Genomic DNA, 23,821 nt, shown 5'->3' on the forward strand with positions numbered 1-23,821 from the left:
TACAACTTGCACAGACTACGATCATAAGCTAGCAAGCCTATTGTACCATACCGATTTCAATGAATATTCATATGAATAAACGCGACGTTGAATCTATGGATGTGTGGCCTTGTCTGGATGATTGTTGCGGCAGTTTGCAGACTTGTGATTTTCAATTTCAAACCAAACGAGATTTGAAGGTCAAGTATTCAATGTTGTGGTGCAACAAACGTCATTTAGTAGACATTGGGTTTTTGTGGCGACAGAATAACTTCTGAATCAATATCTTGCAGTTATCGGTTGAAAGAATGTAAAATTCTTTAGCAATCTTGAGGCGTATATGTTTTGTAGAAATGAAGAAATTACGACCAAATCCAATGTCTCGGGCAAATATATTTTCCTACCTATCCTATTGGTAAGTAGAATATTTTTTTTTTTAGCTTTTACGGTTTACGATATGAAAAATTATAAATCTTTGAGATTAGCGTTCAATTAGACGTTGAATAAATATTCTTATGAGACATTTTTTCAAGCATAGTCATAAATATTTTCTTCAACACTTACGGTTTACGCTTTAATTATTACTATGAAATTACTACTAAAAAATTACTAATTTTTGAGACTGATGAATATATATATATTCATAAAAATGAGTTCTTTCAATTAATAAATGAATATATTTATACGACTATTTTCCAAGCGTTGTATAAATATCCATAGTCATTAGATGGAATAGGATTTATATATTTATCCCGGGGGAGAGGAAAGTCGATAATACGGCTTAATCATATGGCGAACCACGGCCTTTCGTCCGGTTACCAGTCCATGTCGGGTATGAAATAAGTTAGCCAGTTATTTATTTGCGGATCACCGACTTGGTGGTAGAGGAAGCCGTAACCGACCAGCGGTTAGGTGAACCACCCTATGGCAGCAGGAGTTCAGCAATCCTATCGCACATAACAGAGGTGCGCGGTGGCGAGCGCATTCCTAAGGATTAGTCTATTTAGTCATATTGCAGAGGTTCTTTAATAACAATTTTATATTTTTTGGTATTAGAATAAAAGATATATAATATGTGAATGTTAATTAATTGCATTTGTGGTGTCAAAATTTAATTCAAAATATGCACAAAAATTAGTAAAACCATACAATGGCTAAATGTAATAGCATCAACATTCAATCAGGTGGTTGAACGACTTGTTTGCTGAAGGATCCAAGCGGGTGTTACAAGAGTCTGATATGTTTGAACTTGATGCTTCCAATATGTCGGCAGAAATTACAAGGGATTTGGAAAGGTACGTTTGCACAAAATAAAGTAGTTTATTTCTTGTACAATATCAATGTCTCAGATGATGGGCAAGTGGTAGTGTAAACACAAAGTCGGGGGAATACCAAGCATGATTGTATATTGCAAAGCCACAATAAAAATACTGCATCTGTCAATTTTATTCAGAAATTGGGAGAAAGAAATTCAAAGATCTGAGAAAGCAACTGAACCGAGTTTAATTCGAGCAGTAGCAATGACATATAGAAGAGGATTTGTGTTATGTGGTGTTTTAGCTCTTATAGAAGTGAGTAGTGAATAAAGTTGAGAGTTATTATTGTATATTTACAAAAGATCATAAGCAGATTAAATCTTTTTAAAGCGTGTAGATCGTTTTCTAAGTTACACATACAACTTTAAAATAATCAAGTTTTAAAAAAATGTAAACCAACTCATTTGTTCTAGGAATGCCTTCGAACAGCAGTACCAGTCTTGATAGCATATCTCGTAAAATACTTCGAGAATCAAACGGTTACTCCAGTTTGGCATGCATATGCTTATGCCGCTGGAATAAGTGTCTTTACAATATTATTGCCATTTTTTCATCATCAATATCATTACATAGCGCATAGAATTGGATGGCGTATGCGTGCATCAACCTGCGCTTTAATGTATAAAAAGGTAGGATACTTTCATATAATCGATAATTTTGTAAAGTATCCTAACTATCTTCAATATTGTATACCAGGTACAAATGTATTTATTAATAACATGTTAAATCATCGAAAATTTAAAACCTTCATTCAATTGACGAATAGTATTGTCCGCTTTAATCGAGGCTATTTTATTATCAATAACAGCTCCTACTTGTACTTTATTTCTTAAAACTATCATCGGAGTCCTTTGATGGTTCAATTACCTTCTCCTAAGAATTGGCTTGTTTTTCCCCTATTTGTAGTAATACATTTTTGTACAAAGTCTATTCATAGATATGTTTTCTACTTTAAATTTAAATGGAACACTAACACGTATAAATAAAGGGTATTATTACTGGCTGACCTCACATTCGGGAGTATGCTATTGTGAGAATGTGTGAGAATAGATTTTTTTTCTCCGACATTCTTGTCGGATATTCATTTTCATAATTGCAAACCTCTCTGGTATCAATTTATTGAATCTGAAGGGTTCGTTTTGCAGACCCTCCGTTTGAGTCAGAAATCATTAAATGATACCACGACAGGTCAAATAATCAATCTTGGAGCCACAGATGTTCTTCGATTTGATTTGGTGAGTATATGTCAAACAATCATCTATCATATCTGAATTTTTGAATATATATATATATAACTGAATTTTCATCATATTAATGACTTTCAATAGAAATAAAATGTAAAATAAATAAAATGAATGTATGAAATGTAGCTTTGTAACAAAACAAAAACTGACGTCTTTTGAAAAACTTCAGCAAAGATACTGACTCCAACTGCTTTTTTTCAACTCCATATCGACACGCTTCATATAAAGATGACCCATATCGTTTAATGACTAGCAACTTTTTGTGTGAAAAGTGGTTTGTACATATTACACATGTATATTCTTTTTTAATTAGCTCCCTGGCTTTCTGCATTATCTCTGGGTCGGACCCTTGCAATTTTTAATTGTTGGAATTATACTCTGGCAAGAAATTGGAATTGCTGTATTGTCTGGAATGGGAGTCTTGATTTTGATCATGTTTTTACAAACATTCAGCGGACGGGCATTCGGAAAAATCAGGTAACTATCACTAAACATCTATCACAGAAAAAAATTGGTACTTCATAAAATTTACCAGATTTTTCCACCTACTTTTTTTTTTATTCACTAAATAGTGAAAAATTTCTACTAATTTTCTACTATTTGTTCATTCTTTGTGATATGTTCAAACAAATTTACCGCTTCATCCATACAATGTTGTGATATAGCACTTCAATATAACAGCTACTTTTTGAAATACAGAAGCATGACAGCTGTACTTACGGATGAACGCATACGGCTGATGAACGAAGTGATAACTGGAATGAGAATTATAAAAATGTATGCTTGGGAAAAACCATTTGCAAAACTTGTTTTGAACACTAGGAGGTAATTCATGTTGTTTTGCAACCATTATGCAACCTGCTGCAAAAAATAATGCCGCCGTCCAAATACAAAATCCTATAAACAAAAAAAGTTCAAAATATAGGATTTGGCGGCTATGCTTTGCAAACTTTTATGGAATTAATTCATTAAAATATTTGACAGTTTATTATACTTTTGGGGACAAGAAAATGGGGGCGACCGCCCCTCCCTCCTCCCCGACTTTCGATTTTTTTCAAAATTGTGCAACCATTATGCAACTTGCTGCAATATATCTGCTCAAGAATAGGTCCACCAAAAAGAAAAAACGTTCAAAATGCGAATATTATACTTCCAAGTAGTCCTACATACTTCATAATTGGGCAGACTGCACCTCGCATGGGTCAAATACGTGGTTATGACGTCATAAAAGCAAAAAATCGCGCGCATTGAGCGCGCTCTTCAACCCCCTTGAGGCCGTATTGAATAGAAATAAATGCAATGTGGCCGCCAATAGCAAAAAGGCTGTGCACCCCCAAAATAGACCATGCAGGCGGCCATTATGTTACATATACCACGTACGTGAATTTCTATTCTAGGAACTGTGCTACAATTTTAATGGATATTATAGCACCACGTACAAAGTTTGTTCGTTTTTCGATTTGAAATCAAACATAATGTTTATTATGCAATTATCTTTCTGTAGGAAGGAAGTTGAGAAAATTCTTTTATCGTCTTCATTGAAAGCTTTTAATTTCTGCTTCTATGCATGCCAAGATAAAATACTGACTTTTGTTACGTTATTGGTGTATGTCGCATTGGGAGGTTCAATAACAGCGTCGGAGGTATGTTTATATAAACCAACGTTTTATCTCATGGACTAATCCAAATATTTTTTTGAACATTGAATATTTCTCAACTTCGCCAACAACTAAACTATAGTTTAAAATCAGTATCAATTATTGTTGTATATATCAATAGATAAGACGTCATTTTCACACCGCTCTTCGTTAAAATCGTGCAAATTTTAGTTAAGAACATATGGAACTCATCAGAAGCGTTACGAATTTCTCCCTACTATTGAAACTTAAAGAAATTTTGCTTCTGTTTTTTTGTTTTGTTTAAATGTTCTATTACAATTACATAAAGATGAGCTAATTAAAACAAATTATTACATTATTACGTTCTATACGCAATGTAAATCGACAATCTCAGAAATAATTGAAGAACAGTTTTAACATGGGCTGGAGGCACCCACTAGTGCTAATAGCTAAGTCTTGCAACGTACGAGTATATATCGCTGCAGTACCATGCGGTCACATTTTGCAAGTCTTTCTGGGGTTCCCATATTTTGAACTCAAAAACTCGGATTGAACTTTTTTTACAATGCCGACCGTGTCGCCCAAGGACCATGGCCGTTGGAAGTTCTTATAAATATAATTTGAGTGGGTTATCCGATACTGGAATCATTGACGGAGCTTTTAGAAAACCAGTTAGTCCCCCGTGGAAATAACGTTGGTAATGACGTTTTAACGTTCTTTCCTGTTCCTAAACACTACGCCTGTGAAAGTTCCAAATAATTTTTTGATTGAATGAATCCGTACTTTATTTGGACAAATCGATGGGATGCTCTTTCCAACAACTGGTAATTTTATATCTGGTTCAACACTCGCCTCAGATTTGTCAAATGAAATGTTTTCTTGCGTAGCCTATTTTATGCATATTATAGCGAACTTTGTTTGTTTGGGCTGGAATAGCATTTTTCTCACTTCTTTCCCAATTTCGTTCCCCGCAAACAATTCTTTACTACGTTACAACAACAGTAGCTGCAAAGTTTCACGCTATACTTCCGACAACATTTACTTCAATTGGACCAAGTGTTGTTTTTGTTCTAAATTTAGCTATATACAGGGTGGCCCAAAAGTAGGCATACAGTTATTAAACTATTTTATATATGCTTTGAAGCTACTTGCAGTTTACTTTATGTTAATTGTTAAGTACTACAAAAATTGCTTATTTTTGTAGATAATATATCTAGTGTGAATTTTACATTAGTTTTCTAGCTGCTTGGAAGGTACTAAAAAATAAATAAAATAACTGTATACCTACTTTTGGGCGATCCTGTATATAAAAAGATATTTATATATTTTGACTTTTATTTGCAGTTCTTTTAACCCAAGTAAATTTTGTTTTATTCAAGATATATACCTTTTTTCACTTCAGATATTCATAATAATGGGACTCAGTATATCTTTGAAACTTCCTACTACTTTTTTCGCGCAAGCAATTGAATATATTTCAACATCTAACGTATCAATGAAGAGAATACAGGTATGTTTACATTGGGTCATATGCCAATATCCTGGTAAACGCCAGGCATGCACTTTTCTTGTTAAATCAATTTTTGATATCCATCTTTTTCTGTACGGTTATGTACTCGTTGCCAATATCTTCATACTATTATCAACAATTTATTCATGGTGTACACCCATAATTATGTTCTCCCGTTCCGCGAAGAATTTCTCAGTGGTAATTCGTTTCTTCAAAAACATGTCCATAGAGAATCGGGCGTGGTCTAAAAATATCCTATTAGCCCTGTTAATTAATGATTTATTACTGAGTTGTTGAATAGCGTCTTTATTTTACACGTTACATTGTACTATTTCTACATTGCATGCTCATCTAAAAACCTGTCATTGCATGTAACCGTCTTGTTTGGGTCTTGCATACATCGCTAGATAGAGCACGTTACGCATCGGTGTAAGGGCAATGCCGTGTAAAAGATCGGCGTGACTTAATTGGGGCATATGTTATAAAATTATTTCATACGGAAATTATCATTGAAATTCTTTTTAGGTAATACCAGTTGCTGAATTGCTATTGTAAGGTATTAATTATTACTGCACTGGAATATTTCATGATTTGTTTTTGAAATAACATCAAAACACTTTTGTCAGAAATATCTGCTAATGGAGGAATTTTCTGATATTCGGAATGATTTAAAATCAAACTCCAACCAAGAAGTTTACGTAGAACTTGAAAACTTCACTGGTAAATGGGAATTGGTAAGAATACAAATAAAGGATTTATAGGCCGACTGATGTTATTGCCGGTTTTGCTGCATTGAGTTGACAGATTCACTAATACTGTAACATGTTCTCGGTACCAGTCCGCGTGTATACCTGAGCTGTCTTCCAGTGAAAACAGTTGCTGATCACATTAAAATAAATATAAATTGGTTGGAACTGCGGGCCGGATCCGGCTCACGTAGTAATATAATTCAATGATAATTAGACAAATGATGCTGAGAGCAAAGGGTTCAATGGTGCCGAAAATATTCGAATGAAATTTTTTGAGATGCGATGCAACGAGAAAATAAATCTATATTTTATTCGAGAGATGTATCACTGCTTGATTTTTATTATGAAAAGTATCATTCGTTCGGTTTTTGACTTTTCAAAAATATGTGCTTCTCGCAAACGACTTGCAACCCTTAATTTTGGCCCGCGAGCGACAGAAGGTTGCCGACCCCTGGACTGTAGTATATCTATACCAACAAAAATTTTCATATGTATGCGAATACCGAATTTAGACTATTTTACCTTTAACACCTGCTACAGGTACAGGCCGAACTGCTAGTTCGGCCTCTTAAGTTTGCGAGCGATTTAGTGCAGGCGTGTACAACCCGCGGCACGCGAGCCCAATGCGACCCGCAAGGAAAAATTGTGCGGTCCTCGGAGAAATGCCAGTCTGGTTCGTGCAAGCAATTCAAATTCATTTACGTTTCAAAGTTTATACCTGGGTCCACCAATTTAGCATCTATTCCTACGGCATCACATTGCTCTAACAACTTTGCGCGAGCGAACAACGCGATTCACAAGGCTGTCACTTGCTGAGCAGCAAGCAATTTGAAGAAAAGTGCATAGGCGACGCCAATAAATTAGTCAGAACGGGCGGTTGAAGGTTAGGCAATTGGAAAGCAGTTTAAAGAATTTAGCCATGGAGAGATACAGAAGCTAAATGAGTTTTTGTTTCATCGTATCAGTCGATTTCTTCTAAATCTAGTCAAAATGAGACAGGTTTGACAGCAAAGTATTTAGGAATGTATTTAAATTTTTTATCGATAACATCTCAACTGAGATAACCCGCGGTTTCACCAAGTTATTTGTATCTGGCCTCTTGTATTATAGGTTGCACACCCCTGCTCTATTGTGTTGAAGAAAGTTAACGAATAACGTGTATTATTTTTAATTCATATATCATATCACATCAAAAGTGCATTGAAACAGAGAAAATTTTCGCGTTAAATCAAAAGTAACCTACTACTGTAATTGAATCAATTAAACTAGTTGTAAGAATACAATGACGTATTGCGATAAAGTATAATGCAATTGAATATAATTTTGAAATGAATATGATTTGTGAATCAAATTCGGCAATGTTCACTTTGTTGACTCCTTTAACATCAGAAAAAAAAATTGATGAGGAAAAAAAAAAAGTTCTAAATTTGCAACTTTTTTCAGAACGATGACGCTAAAGAGAGATCCGATATCACATTGAATTGTGTAAATGTTCGAGTAGACGCAGGAAAGTTGGTTGCAGTTATTGGACCGGTTGGCTCAGGAAAGGTAACGCAACAAAAATTATTACACTCTTCTTACGGAACGAATAGTTGAAGTATGAACAGAAAGCATTTTCTATTGATCATAATCTTCCAATAAACCTAAATCGCAAGTCACTAACAAAGATGTTTGTATACGTACATGGACTCGATGCCACATTTGAAAAAACTAAAACTAAAAACTACCACAACACGAATGAAGTTTTTGTAAAATCAACGAAGCCTGTAAACTAACAAAATGTTTCATTCAGTCCTCGCTCTTGAGCGCAATTCTCGGTGAATTACCTGCGACTAACGGGAAGGCTATAGTTCAGGGAAATGTTGTTTACTCCAATCAAGTTCCTTGGATTTTCTCCGGTACTGTACGAGAAAATATTTTATTTGGCGAGGAATTCGACCAAGAACGTTACCACGAAGTAATCCACGCATGCTGTCTGAATAAGGTACGAATGAATATTGCATAGTGTTACCGCAAAAGTCGTTTAGCAGTTAAAAACAAAATTCAATCAGATTTTCTCACGAAATAAACATTTTCAATGAACAATGATGCTTCCGTATTGATTTACTAAGTAAATCATCTTATACATCTCGTTTTCACACGACTTTTTTTCTGAAAGATACATTTTTATCCACTCCACTCTGATATAATAATTTTGGTCTTTTGAAAAATGCTGAACATGAATACTGATCTCAGGATCTCAATCTGCTGATTGATGGAGACATGACACTCATAGGCGAGAGGGGTGTTACATTGAGCGGCGGCCAAAAAGCAAGAGTGAGCTTGGCACGAGCTGCGTACAGAAGGAATGTAGATATATGTTTATTGGACGATCCACTGAGTGCAGTAGATATCACTGTGGCAAGCCATATATTCGAAAACTGCATTTGTGGAATAATGAAAAATAAAGTAAGAGTCAATTTTGAAGAATAATAGTACAACTAATCATCGCGAGCGCTATTCCATATAGCTGAACTCAAACGACCAAATAATAGTAACTCAGAAAGGATAAAAAAAAATGAAATCATTTATAAGTATGCTGATTACAAGTAGAATATGCCCTAAAGGTAACCAAAGATAAGATTACTCATACCCTACAAAATTTTATGGATTTCAATAAATTTTCTGAATAGGATCCGAATGATAAATGAAGTTTCTATGCTGGTGTATTCAAATTTTTGACTGTATACAACACCTCACACTACAACACCTTAACTAATATTATTCTTACTTAGGCGCGAATACTCGTTACTCATCAACTGCAGCTATTGAAGAGCGTGGATGAGATTCTTATTTTCAAAGAGGTTTTATGCTTTCATATCGTTCATTTTAACACGATTTTTTATCATATACTTCGAGTTAGAAAAAATCGTTCTCATTGAACGGGTAGACAATGATTCAATAACAGGTCACCCGTGAAAGTTCTCTGCAATTCTTCCCTGCAATTCTCACTGCTACTTTTAAAAGTCTATTAGTGGAGAAGAAATATTGTTATCAATGAAGTATTTAATACAGGTAAAACAAGTCAATCCATCCGGTGATCTTGTCTAATCTGCATTCATCATTCAGGGAAGAGAATATGGTCGCGGAACTTATGCCGAACTTCAGGATAGTGGAGTTGATTTTGCTGCTTTGCTCAGGAAAAAAGAAGACGACAACGAATCAGTCTGCTGTGGTTATTTTCTTTGCATACTTATATGGGATTAAGTATCAGGAATAATACAAACTATTTTGAAATAATATTGAAATATAGTAACTATTTTCACGAAAATGGCGTCATTTGTTTATCTTTAACTTTTCAGAAACACGGCAAACCGTTCATGGATTCCCCCTCAGCTTGAGAGCAAATTCAAATGACTCGCCACAAACATCTATAGTTCCAGATCTATCGATCGAAGACACAGAGATAGAGGTTAAAATCATCTAATAATTTTTAATATGTAAATTGCTGTAAATCTTTTAGCAGCACCAGCTAGTAACGTTTTCCTTGTACTAGCCAATATTCTGCTGGCCCGGATAATTTTTTTAATAATTCGTTTGTAATTCCTGGCTTGTAGACAAAGGAAGTTCATAAAGGCTCTTTTCATATAGAATAAGTACGGTTCTATAAATGAAATAAACTTCTATAGAAAATTTATAAAATTAAAATATTGAACCTCAATATAGGGACATGCAGCAAAGATTGTTGCAGAAGAAATAAGAGAACAAGGAAGTATTGGAGGAAAAGTTTATCTCGAATATTTCAGAGTTGCGGCAAACGCATTCTTGCTTCTCTTATTTTTTATTATTGTTATAGCAAGTCACGTGCTATATATTATGAATGACTGGTGGTTATCTAAATGGTGAGTCTACTTAATACTCGGTAAATTGTTTACTTTAGCTCGGTCAGTTGAAGACAAGTACACGAGAGTTTGGCGTGACGCGTGTAAATTCCAAATGCTACATTTTTTGCCTGTTTCCAAATCGTAAGAAGCTATTATGCAACCAAACACTTTCTTCATAAAAACCTTGTTTGTATGTTAATATTCCAATACATCAACAGGACAACATCATATGAAAACCATCTGTCAAATTTGTCATCAAATGATCGAGATTTTTCTTCTGGATCGGGACAAAATGAACCGTCTGAGGTTTTTAATTCCACTACCTCGTTTACAAGTGTTAACAATACAAACACGTTTGATTCCAGCTATTACATGAAGATATATGCAGGTAATCTAGAACATCATTGTCATGGGCAGGTGAATATCTTGATTCAGTGAAGGGGAAAAAAATTCAATATTCGAAAAATACTCACGAATAATAGATCACATTCTCTATTGTTTGTTCTTAGTTCTATCTACGATGGTGTTTTTGATTGTGTTGCTTCGTGCAAATTTACATTTTTATATTTGCGTAACCTCTGGTATTCAAATGCATAAGAAGATGTTTGAAGCAATCCTACGAGCTCCGATCAGATTTTTTGATACAAATCCAGCAGGTGAACTGGCAATATTTTCATATATATATATGGCGATTATGTTGGATATAATTGATTTTTATGATATTGTTAATCAATTCTAATATGCGCGGTATATCACATGGATCTACAATCGTAATGCGTTAGTTTATTGCTTATTTAGGAAGAATACTGAACAGATTTTCCAAAGACATGGGACAGATAGACGAGATTTTGCCAATCGCATTCAGTGACTGTCTGTGGGTGAGAGGAGAATTATTAAATTTCAAGTCGACTTTTCTTTCACCACAATAACCTGATTTGTGTTCAGAGTGCTCATCCCTGACATTGACTGATTGTGAGCAATTACTACATTAATTGACATATCCCCAATGCTTAATAAATTTTGCATTTGCCATATTCCGTACTTAATAAATAGACTGAACGAATTGAATTTCGACGTAGGAAACGTAGTCTTGGAGAATAAGACTTCTATTTGACATTTGCAGTAACACAGTTATTACAGTAATTATAGAAGATATTGATCCTTTTGTATAACAGATCGGATCAGGACGTGGATGTTCACGTTTCAAGAATTGTAAACTTCTGCTGCTTTATTTTGTCGTTTATTAATTTGCAGATTCTTGGCGTGATCGTCAGTGTTGTAATCCTCACATCTGTCGTCAACTATTTTGTGATCCTTGTGACTATTCCATTGGTCATTTATTTTCTATGGCTGAGAAACTATTACTTGCGTACTTCGAGAGATATAAAAAGACTAGAAGGAACTTGTAAGGAAGCATTGAATCTTTCAAACTATTACCCAATTTTAAAAATCAAAAATACACACTGTGATAGACAAAATACTATCTGGGATACCAGCACCAAACAGGCAACCAGTTGTTGAAATGCCTGAATTGTCCATATGGCTTCTATATTGTGTCATTGCAGTTCCTAGCAAAGAGTAAATCTCATGCTAAATTTTTGAAACAAAATTCTCATGCTGAATTTTTGAAACGATGACTTGGCGATCTACAAATAGTATCATTCATTATTTTGACTAAAATAGCCCAATCAGCAGTCTTCTTATTTGTTTGTTATGTAATTTTATCCAGGCAGGAGTCCAGTCTTCAGCTTGCTATCATCAACTTTACAAGGTTTACTCACGGTTCGTGCTTTCGGTGTTCAACAACAATTCGAAGATAAATTTCACGAATATCAAGATTTACACACTGGTATTTTTTATATTATAATGGTATTCAATATTACCGACATGTTATTCGATTGTTTGTGGAGATGTAAAAGTGTTATTTTACATTAAATTGAAATTGAAGCAATATTCCATGGTAAAGATAAAAAGAATTGTTTTTTATAAATTTTGCATAAACTTTTTGTAAGTTTTATAAACTCTAGTACAATAAATTGTTATATAATTATGTCTAAAACATTCACAATACATTTAAGAGAATAAATTTATATCTAATTTGATGACTGACCAAAACAAAATAGAATTTAAAATCAATTTTTTATTCATGTAAGAAATAAAATGAAGCGAAATGATCTTGCTGGACTCGTATGTATTTTGAAATTCGATATTCCAAGTTCGGTATAACCTTCCCGTGTTTCGTGAATTGAAACTTCGAGACTCCACTTAGATGATTCTCTCATTTTACTGTTAATATAATGCATGAGTTGTTGCATCTTCTTGTTGTCGTGGATACGATACTGACATCATATGCAATAAATATAGAAAACGTTGGTCATTCTGTGTTTCGGGAATTAAAGCTTCGAGATTCAACTTCGAGACTCTCAACTGATTCTCCCATTTTACTTTTAGTGCATCACACGAGTCAATGCAGTTGGTCGTTGTCGTTATAATGTGGCGTAAGTTAAATTTATCCTTTCTTTTTGCAGCATCATGGTTTCTATTTTTTGTTGGAACAAGATGGTTTGGATTACGACTCGATTTGATAGCTGCTACGTTCATATCAGCCGTTACATTTTTCTCCGTAATTAGCGCTTCATTATTGAATCTTAATGCGAGTGAAATTGGATTAGTCTTAACTTACACAGCATCCCTCATCGGTATGTTCCAATGGGGAGTTCGTCAAAGTGCAGAAGTCGAAAATTTAGTAAGTAGAAACCCGTAGTTATAAAAGTTAACGAAGAGTTTTTTTCGTTACACATTTCACATCTTTCTTGAGCTTTTCATTTTCCGCTTGGCAATTTCAAGTATTTTTTCAGATAGACTGCTAGAATAAAATTAAAACTGTTTGATATATATATGTAATATTGTGAATACAATATAAACGGATAAATTTTCTCGAAGTTGCCTCTGCGCAGCATTCTCGAGTTATATCAATTAAAAACGTGCTACTACATAAGCTACTGATGGCGTCGGGTTTGAGGTGATTGTTTTTAAAATTTTGAAATGCCATTCGATATCGCAAACCTGAGTTCATTTTCCGAAACTCATTCAATGTCGCTTGTATTTCCGTTCAAGGCAAAACGATGAGGAAATAATAAAATATTTGCACGCATAGTCATTTTCAACGAATGTTCTGCCATATTCTGTTGTATATACAAATTTCTTTTACGCGACTGAGAAGACTGAAAAGTCAAAAACAGTCAAAATATAAGTCGCTCAGTGAGTGTAATCCCTTCCAAACTCCATGTGTTATACTGGTCGAGTATGCCAATGAGATGATTCAAACGTACGTCGACAAAATATGATTGACGGCATTCGTAAATGTAGGCTGGAATCTCAATTGGTAATCAATAACCATAATGAGTGGCTTAAAAATGTGCTACTACATAAGCTACTGATGGCGTCGGGTTTGAGGTGATTGTTTTTAAAATTTTGAAATGCCATACGATATCGACATACCCGAGTTCATTTTCCGAAACTCATTCAATGTCGCTTTTGTTTCCGTTCAAGGCAAAACGATGAGGAAATAATAAAATATTTGCACGCGTACTCATTTTCAACGAATGTTCTGCCATATTCTGTTGTATATACAAATTTCTTTTACGTGGCTGAGGAGACTGAAAAGTCAAAAACAGTCAAAAATATGAGTCGCTCAGTGAGTGTAATCCCTTCCAAACTATTTTAGAGCCATGAAATGTTTTGTCGTAGCTAGCGTTGCCAACTTCCCTTTAATTCAGCGCATAGTCCCAAAATTGAGCTTATCTTATCTGCAACTTAATGAAGTTGCAAAGGACGCAGTTAGTACGTAATCTTTGGCATCGCTTTTACTATAAAATGTTGAAGAAAAATACTTTATACGGACCAGAACACTATTGCTTATTTCGGATCAGCATCATATTTGTCGCGAGACTGACGACATGGCCAATTATTAAGGGCATAAAACGTCCTGTTAAAATTTAGAAATCTGTTATTCCCAACAAAAAACCATCAGTAGCACAATAAGTAAAACATTTTTAAACTGCCCTTTAAGGTTATTGTTTAATATTTGAGATTCCAGCCTACATATACGAATGCTGTCAATCATGTTTTGTCGACGTACGATTGAATCATCTCATTGGCATACACGATCAGTATAACCCATGGAAGTTGGTCGCAAGATAGTAAAGTTCAGTGTGGCGATCGGGTCGTGAATAAAGCACCGTTAGGTCAGGTATCGAATATTATGGCACCGTAGGTTAAAGATAGGTAAGTTGTGGCAGATAAGGCAGTGGGTCCGAGGATTGGTAGGTTGAGGGGGATAAAGCGGTGGTTCGAGGATGTGAAAGTTGGGGAGATAGAGCAGTGGGTCGAGGATAGGTAAGTGGCGTAGTGGGCCGAGGATAGGATGTTTGAGGGAGCCAGGGCAGTGGGTCGAGGATAGGAAAGTTGAAGGGGGTCGGGCAGTAGGTCGAGTATAGATAGGTAAGTAAGTAGATGGAGGTAGGGCAGTGGGTCGAGGACGGTTTTAAGTGTCTTTAACGGAGTCATTTTGGCCCGCAAACGACAAAAGTTTGCCGACCTCTGGTTTAGACGTCAGAGCCAGTAAAGTTAAACAGTCATCCCATCACAAATCCGCCACCCACACTGCCCTTCCCTATTCTCGATCCTCTGCCCTGTCTCCCTCGCCCAACTGCTCCACCTCCCTCAACCTTCCTATCCTCGACCCACCGCCCTATCTCCCTCAACCGTCCTATCCTCGACAGACTGTCTTATTTCCCATCCCCTTCAACCTCTTTATCCTCGACTCATTGCCATATCTCCTTCAACTTTTCTTTCCTTCATCCACTGCACTATCTGCCTCAAACTTCCCACCCTCGACCCACTGTCGGACATCCATCAACTTACTTATCTTCGACCCACGACGCTACACCACTCAGCCCCTAACCTAACGGCGCTACAATCACGACTAGATCGTCAAAAAGAACTCTACTATCTTGCGACCAACCTCCGTGTGTTATACTGGTCGAGTATGTCAATGAGATGATTCAATAGTACGTCGACAAAACATGATTGACGGCATTCGTAAATGCAGGCTGGAATCTCAATTGGTAATCAATAACCATAATGAGTGGCTTAAAAATGTGCTACTAATTTAGCTACTGGTGGCCTCGGGTTTGAGGTGACTGTTTTTAAAACTTCGAAAGGTCATTCGATATTGACATGCCTGAGTTCATTTTCAGAAACTCATTCAATGTCTCTTGTATTTCCGTTCAAGACAAAACCATGAGGAAATAATAAAATATTTGCACGCTTAGTCATTTTTAACGAATGTTCTGCCATATTCTGTTGTATATACAAATTTCTTTTACGTGACTGAGAAGGCTGAAAAGTCGAAAACAGTCAAAAATATGAGTCGCTCAGTGAGTGTAATCCCTTCCAAACTATTTTACAGCCATGAAATGTTTTGTCGTAGTTAGCGTTACCAACTGCCCTTTAATTCAGCGTATAGTCCCAAAATTGGGTTATCTTATCTGCAACTTAATGAAGTTGCAAAGGACGCAGTTAGTACGTCGTTATCTTTGGCATCGCTTTTACTGTAAAATGTTGAAACAAAATACTTTATACCGACCCGAGCACTATTGCTTATTTCGGATCAGCATCATATCTGTCACAAGACTCACGACATGGCCAATTATTAAGGGCATAAAACGGCCTGTTAAAATTTAGAAAACTGTCATTCCCAACAAAAAAAACATCAGTAACCCAATTAGTAAAACATTTTTAAACTGCCAATTAAGGTTATTGTTTAATATTTGAGATTCCAGCCTACATATACGAATGCTGTCAATCATGTTTTGTCGAAGTAAGATTGAATCATCTCATTGGCATACACGACCAGTATGACCCATGGAAGTTGGTCACAAGATAGTAAAATTCAGTGTGGCGATCGGGTCGTGAATAAAGCGCCGTTAGGTCAGGTACCGAATAGTATAGCACCGTAGGTCAAAGATAGGTAAGTTGTGGCAGATAGGGGAGTGGGTCTGAGGATAGCTAGGTTGAGGGAGATAGGACGGTAAGTCGAAAGGAGAGAGGTTGAGGGAGATAAAGCGGTGGTTCGAGAATGTGAAATTTGAGGAGAAAGAGCAGAGGGTCGAGGATAGGAAAGTTGAGGGAGGTCGGGCAGTGTGTCATGGAGATAGAAAGTTCTAAGTGTTTAACGGAGTACTTTTGGCACGCAAACGACAAAAGTTTGCCGACCTCGGGTTTAGACTTCAGAGCCAGTTAAGTTACTGCCCTTTCTCCCTCAACCTTCCTATCCTCGACGCACCGCTCTATCTCCCTCAACCGTCCTATCCTCTATCCAATTTCCCCCAAACTTCCTATCCCCTTCAACCTCTTTATCCCCGACTCATTGCCATATCTCCCTCGACTTTTTTTTCCTCTATCCACTGCACTATCTGCCTCAAATTTCCAACCTCGACCCACTTTCCGATCTCCATCAAGTTACTTATCTTCGACCTACGACGCTACACCACTCAGCCCCTAACCTAACGGCGCTACAATCACGACTAGATCGTCAAAAAGAACTCCACCATCTTGCAACCAACTTCCATGTGTTATACTGGTCGAGTATGCCAATGAGATGATTCAAACGTACGTCGACAAAACATGATTGACGGCATTCGTAAATATAGGCTGGAATCTCAATTGGTAATCAATAACCATAATGAGAGGCTTAAAAATGTGCTACTACATAAGCTACTGATGGCGTCGGGTTTGAGGTGATTGTTTTTAAAATTTTGAAATGCCATTCGATATCGACATACCTGAGTTCATTTTCCGAAACTCATTCAATCTCGCTTGTATTTCCGTTCAAGGCAAAACGATGAGGAAATAATAAAATATTTGCACGCTTAGTCATTTTCAACGAATGTTCTGCCATATTCTGTTGTATATACAAATTTCTTTTACGTGACTGAGAAGGCTAAAAAGTCAAAAACAGTCAAAAATATAAGTCGCTTAGTGAGTGTAATCCCTTCCAAACTATTTTAGAGCCATGAAATGTTTTGTCGTAGCAAGCGCTGCCAACTTCCCTTTAATTCAGCGCATAGTCCCAAAATTGAGCTTATCTTATCTGCAACTTAATGAAGTTGCAAAGGACGCAGTTAGTACGTAATCTTTGGCATCGCTTTTACTATAAAATGTTGAAGAAAAATACTTTATACGGACCAGAACACTATTGCTTATTTCGGATCAGCATCATATTTGTCACGAGTCTGACGACATGGCCAATTTTTAAGGGCATAAAACGTCCTGTTAAAATTTAGAAATCTGTTATTCCCAACAAAAAATCATCAGTAGCCTAATTAGTAAAACATTTTTAAACTGCCAATTAAGGTTATTGTTTAATATTTGAGATTCCAGCCTACATATACGAATGCTGTCAATCATGTTTTGTCGACGTACGATTGAATCATCTCATTGGCATACACGACCAGTGTAACCCATGGAAGTTGGTCGCAAGATAGTAAAGTTCAGTGTGGCGATCGGGTCGTGAATAAAGCGCCGTTAGGTCAGGTACCGAATAGTATAGCACCGTAGGTTAAAGTAAGTTGTGGCAGATAGGGGAGTGGGGCTGAGGATAGCTAGGTTGAGGGAGATAGGACAGTAAGTCGAAAGGAGAGAGTTTGAGGGAGATAAAGCGGTGGTTCGAGAATGTGAAAGTTGGGGAGAAAGAGCAAAGGGTCGAGGATAGGAAAGTTGAGGGAGGTCGGGCAGTGTGTCATGGAGATAGGGCAGTGGGTCGAGGACAGTTTTAAGTGTTTAACGGAGTACTTTTGGCACGCAAACGACAAAAGATTACCGACCTCGGGTTTAGACTTCAGAGCCAGTGAAGTACTGCCCTTTCTCCCTCAACCTTCTTATCCTCGACCCACCGCCCTATCTCACTCAACCGTCTATCCTCGATCCACTGTCCTATTTCCCCCAAACTTCCTATCCCGCTTCAACCTCTTTATCCTCAACTCATTGCCATATCTCCATCAACTTTTCTTTCCTCTATCCACTGCACTATCTGCCTCAAATTCTCACCCTTGACCCACTTTCTGATCTCCATCAATCACGACTAGATCGTCAAAAAGAACTCCACCATCTTGCAACCAACTTCCATGTGTTATACTGGTCGAGTATGCCAATGAGATGATTCAAACGTACGTCGACAAAATATGATTGACGGCATTCGTAAATGTAGGCTGGAATCTCAATTGGTAATCAATACCCATAATGAGTGGCTTAAAAATGTGCTACTACATTAGCTACTGATGGCGTCGGGTTTGAGGTGATTGTTTTTAAAATTTTGAAATGCCATTCGATATCGACATACCTGAGTTCATTTTCCGAAACTCATTCAATCTCGCTTGTATTTCCGTTCAAGGCAAAACGATGAGGAAATAATAAAATATTTGCACGCTTAGTAATTTTCAACGAATGTTCTGCCATATTCTGTTGTATATACAAATTTCTTTTACGTGACTGAGAAGGCTAAAAAGTCAAAAACAGTCAAAAATATGAGTCGCTCAGTGAGTGTAATCCCTTCCAAACTATTTTAGAGCCATGAAATGTTTTGTCGTAGCTAGCGTTACCAACTGCCCTTTAAACGCGCTCAAAATAATCTGTATTTTCTATCATCTATTTTATTTTTATTTATCTACTTCACTACGACTCTTTTACTCTCAGAATTTTTATTTAATTTTATTTAAATGTCTTGCAGATGACATCAGTAGAAAGAGTTCAGCAATATTATCGCATACCGCCAGAAGCCGCGTTGGAGAATCCAGCTAAAAAGCCACCAAACAGCTGGCCAGAATGTGGCGCTATCAAGTTTGAAAACGTCTCATTTTCTTATTATGATGGCGGACCAAATGTGTTAAGAAACATTGATTTCGTAATACAACCAAAAGAAAAGGTATGTTGTTTTAAAATATATTTAATTTAACAATAATATTGATTCACGCCATGTTTATTCAATAATTTAAATAGTTGCATTCAATTTTCTATCATTACCTAAACTGACGACCATTGAAATCTTTATACAAAAAAAGATATTTAGTAAATCATCTTTGCTTATTTGTGTAACTTTGCTCAAAGTAACGGTATATCAAGCAATTTTTGTAATGAAAATATTTGATACTTTTGTTTTATTCTTCATAAGATTGTTTGGGCCCTTGTGCGTTTGATGTATGAAATATGGTATTTTTTTGGCACATAAAACAATGAAGATAAGGAATAAAACTCCCGGCAAATAAATCAATGAACTTCATTGAAACAGAATTACCTACGTTCTCTTTGTTGCACTTCAAATGTGCCGTTTAGACTGAATGTTTAAAAATCCTAAATATCATAAAAATCAAAGATGAAACAAGTTTTACACATTTACCTTAGATTGGAATTGTCGGACGAACTGGTGCAGGTAAAAGTTCTCTTATATCGGCACTTTTCAGACTGTCGGAACTAACAAGTGGTGAAATATTCATTGATGGAATTCCCATATCATCCTTAGGACTTCAAGATCTACGCAAAGCATTATCCATAATTCCACAGGTCTAAATTACTTCAGTTTTAATATTATAGGGAATTCTGCTAAAAGTCAATTTTTGTTACCTGTTTACTCCCAATATAGTAATTTGTCTTAAAAAATTAAAAATAGACTTACAAAATTTGACTACAGCAAACACTTACAAGTTAAATGTTGCTATATAAGAAAGCATACCCACTTGAAGTTTTTTACTCATACTCAAAATTCTCGAAGTCGAAAACTTGCCCCAGAGCACATGAAACCACGCACAAAAGCTATAGAAAGTTTCGGAGAATAACCTTAAGACCTTGGCAAGAATCAATAACTGGCGATATATTCAAAGCAGCTTAAATCTTATGACATTTACTGAGTAATCTTTTATTATACAGGATCCGATTCTTTTCTCTGGAACAATGAGAAGAAACATTGACCTGTTTAACAATTACTCGGATGAAGATTTATGGGACGCATTGGAGCAGGTTCCACTAAAATATACATACAATTCACAATAGAAAAATATATTTTCCTAACTTGATGTAATTAGGTGTAAATAGAAAAATCTTAGCCATTGTATATTTAATTATTTAGATGTATGGTCTTAGCACATTTGGCAAATCTCTAATTAGTTATAATCGTCCTATCATTGAAAAACTGCTGGTATAACTCCCATGTTGTGACTGGTAAATGCCAGAACGACAGCAGCCGAGGACAAACTTTTCAGAAAGTGTAAAGATGAAGTTCGTTGAGAACGTATTGTGCAACGAACTTCTTCGCTGGTCGGCTAGCGTTATTAGGTACAGAAAATCGAGAGAGTGTTTATTTCATTTGTCAGATAACGTTCATTCAATTATCAGATAACGATCTTTTTCGCTTTTTATATCAGGTTCAGTTGAAAGAGTTGGTTGAATCGTTTCCTTTGAAACTTAACACAGAACTTGCTGAATCAGGATCAAATCTCAGCGTTGGACAAAGACAACTTGTTTGTCTTGCACGAGCAGTTTTGAGAAAAAGTAAAATTCTTGTGATTGATGAAGCAACTGCAAATGTTGATATCAGGTACATAAGTCGGTAAATATCCAGAAATGCAATTATGCATATTAGGTTTATTTTTGATACTGATAAAAATCGAATGGAAACTCAGAAAAGTTAAATAACAATGAACAATGTCTGGTCAAGTAGTAATTAACGCACAGCAATTACCATATTCGACGTCATGTAAGATTCGTGCTTAAGATTTGTTTTCATTCTATAGTTTTCACTTTGGATTTATTTAATTTACCCCTAAAAACAAATTATTACCGGTTCCAATTATATGAGATCGATTATGAAAATCTATATTGGATATGTAAAAATTTAATCGACCGGCACGAAAATAAGAAAATTGTTGCACAACCCACTAAATATGCCTTAATTTATATTCAATTGATTAACCATTCTATTCAATTGTCCGTAGACAGTGTACCAGCATAAAACATTTGAAATTATTCATAAGTAGTATTTCTGCAATCACCTCATAATTCTGCATAAAATATTCTTTTAATATTTTAATGTTGGGGAGATGTGAATATTTATGACAGAAAAACTATTTTATAATGAATTGAGAAATTTAGTATTATGGCAATATCTCATATCTAGATCTGTGAATTTCATCCAACATCTCTTGAGCATTAAACATACATATTTGGCGAATTTGCAATACTTGACAAAAATCTTGGCATTTCCTATATGATTTCGAAATATTCTATTTCATAAAAACGATGTAAACCATTAATTTTTATCAGTGTTGAATGTACGCTGGAGAGGGAGTACTATCTGTCATGGCAGTATGGGTAAAGTTAATTGTAACTAAATTATTTCGGTTAACAAACTTACCGACTGAATATTCACTGAAAAAGGCGTACTATCTGTCCTGGCAGTATCGGTAAAGTTATTTGTAACTAAAATATATCGGTTACCGAAGTTCGCGATTAAATATTTTAAGCACCATTCATAATACATTAACATATTTTTCATTCATATTTACGCACAATAATCACAAATCCCTTAGTCGGAAACAAAAAAGGCGACTATCTAGTTATTCTTAATTCGCTTGCTGAATCTATGTTTCATACTTTTAGGACAGATCGTCTGATTCAAAAGACGATAGGACGAACGTTCAAGCAATGTACTGTTATAACCATTGCTCACCGAATAAATACAATAATAGATTCAGACAAGATTCTGGTAATTTTTTTTTATTTGACGAAAAGTCGGTCGCCGATTATACTATTTTACAATTTAATACATAAATAGTTCAAATTCGAGTATCACTTTCAGCAGTAAAAATGTTTAAAAAATTTAATTTCTATGTATAGGTGCTAGAAGAAGGACAAGTCCAGGAGTTCGACAATCCAAATGTTCTCTTACAGAAAAGGAATGGCCTGTTTGCAAGCATAGTGAAAAACGCTGGTCTGTCTACAGCAGAATCAAATTGCGAATAGAAAAAAATTACAAAAATCAATGTATTTATTCAGGCTTTCCATTCATTCTCTGTAAACATAAATTCTTGCTAGGATATATATACCTTGCGTGATATGCGCATTCAATTACATATCCGAAATTGATCGTACTAGCTCTTCAAACACTTTAGGATGTCGAACTACATTTTTTTGATAACAGTTGCTGTCAGTTTATATATACCAAAGAAACTTTTACTATTATAAATATGGCAATCAATTAATCTCTTTAGGGTGCCAATTTTGAAAACAGAACTGAGACCGTGATGGTCTTTTTGAAAAAATACTTTACTTTCGATAAAATTTTATCACCAAAATGAATGAATATTGTAACAAAATTCTTTTTCTGTAAAGAAATATCGGACTCACTTACGCCTACACAACCATTCACAATAAAACACAAAATAACGTTCAATTATTAAACCCCGTGAAGTCACCTGATGCCATATGCACATTTTTTAAAGGACCGATGTAACACCTAGACTAGCCAATCTATTTTTAGTCGACGAGAACATGTATTATCACTAGAATGGGGACAGTTACGCCCAATTCTAAATTACATATAAATAAAATGTAACAATATTTGATTCGTAGTCTACTTACCGCAATGAGTTTGTTCGTCGTACAAGTATATGCAAAAATGAAAAACGTATACAAAATAATTCGATTTTTTCAAATCCGGATGAATCCGGCTCAGTGTCTGATTTTCAAACCCAGATCCAATCCGGTAGCGAAAAAAAAATGAAAATCCGGCCGGATTTAAATCCGGCAACCAGATTCTGCACAGCACTATTAGAAGACGACGCATTACCCGTGCGGCCGCGCATGTTTCACAATAATGTGCGGTGTTCCGAAGGCGCTGTCGTATACACCAGGGGTGTCAAACTCGTAGCCCCAGAGAACTTCCAATGCGGCCCTCGAACGCTTAACAATAGTTTTAATAGTTTTGAAGTTTTTTTTATCTAAATGTAATACATTTTTCAAACCTTTCATAGTAAAATTGAATATTCACACGGAAAACGACAATTTACTGAAAGTAGTTTTGGAAAATTAAATTTTTTTTGTTTTCAATATGACCTAATTGTGGATACACCTCGAACAGAAAATTTTTATGTGTTTGTATATTATTATAGTTTTACAACTACCTAATTACTAAAAATCAATATCAATCATAACTCAAGCGGTAATGAAAAAACATTGAGTTTATTTTGTAGTATTTTTGTAAATTTTAGGTCAGATATATATTTAGATTGAGTCATTTTTAGTGTATGTATTATTCTTTCCTTATCAAAACTTTGTTCAAAAATGTTTTGAGTAGTTGGACATGAACATTTATGATTTTTTGTAGTAAATACATTAAATTTCAATATAAGTAAAATGCAATAATTAATATGTAAATGGCATTTGAAATTTAAGAAAATAAAAAAACTTCATTCGACTCGGTACAATTG

General features: G+C 35.4%; 1 protein-coding gene across 4 annotated transcripts; it reads left to right on the forward strand.

Annotated features, from left to right (window-relative positions):
* Nucleotides 1–14: 14 nt before the first annotated feature.
* On the forward strand, nucleotides 15–22,952 carry LOC120335356 (ATP-binding cassette sub-family C member 4-like). Of its 4 annotated transcripts, XM_078109814.1 has the most exons (29): nucleotides 16–394; nucleotides 1,164–1,274; nucleotides 1,433–1,550; nucleotides 1,709–1,924; nucleotides 2,441–2,530; nucleotides 2,853–3,016; nucleotides 3,239–3,364; nucleotides 4,044–4,182; nucleotides 5,561–5,668; nucleotides 6,295–6,402; nucleotides 7,861–7,965; nucleotides 8,210–8,401; nucleotides 8,653–8,865; nucleotides 9,192–9,260; nucleotides 9,526–9,631; nucleotides 9,759–9,868; nucleotides 10,123–10,298; nucleotides 10,499–10,668; nucleotides 10,790–10,936; nucleotides 11,079–11,158; nucleotides 11,535–11,685; nucleotides 12,010–12,129; nucleotides 12,809–13,026; nucleotides 19,072–19,266; nucleotides 19,743–19,901; nucleotides 20,265–20,354; nucleotides 20,759–20,931; nucleotides 21,993–22,098; nucleotides 22,230–22,952. In XM_078109814.1, the coding sequence occupies exons 1-29, from the start codon at nucleotides 333–335 to the stop codon at nucleotides 22,353–22,355; spliced, it is 3,948 nt and encodes a 1,315-aa protein (XP_077965940.1). In that variant the 5' UTR covers nucleotides 16–332; the 3' UTR covers nucleotides 22,356–22,952. The 4 variants fall into 4 exon arrangements, with proteins under 4 accessions (XP_077965943.1, XP_077965940.1, XP_077965941.1 ...); XM_078109815.1 differs by lacking the exon at nucleotides 1,709–1,924; XM_078109816.1 differs by lacking the exon at nucleotides 21,993–22,098 and having other exon boundaries at nucleotides 22,230–22,358.
* The last annotated feature ends 869 nt before the right edge of the window (nucleotides 22,953–23,821 follow it).

Source organism: Styela clava, chromosome 2 (genome assembly GCF_964204865.1).
Source record: "Styela clava chromosome 2, kaStyClav1.hap1.2, whole genome shotgun sequence".
NCBI classification, from domain to species: Eukaryota; Metazoa; Chordata; class Ascidiacea; order Stolidobranchia; family Styelidae; genus Styela; species Styela clava.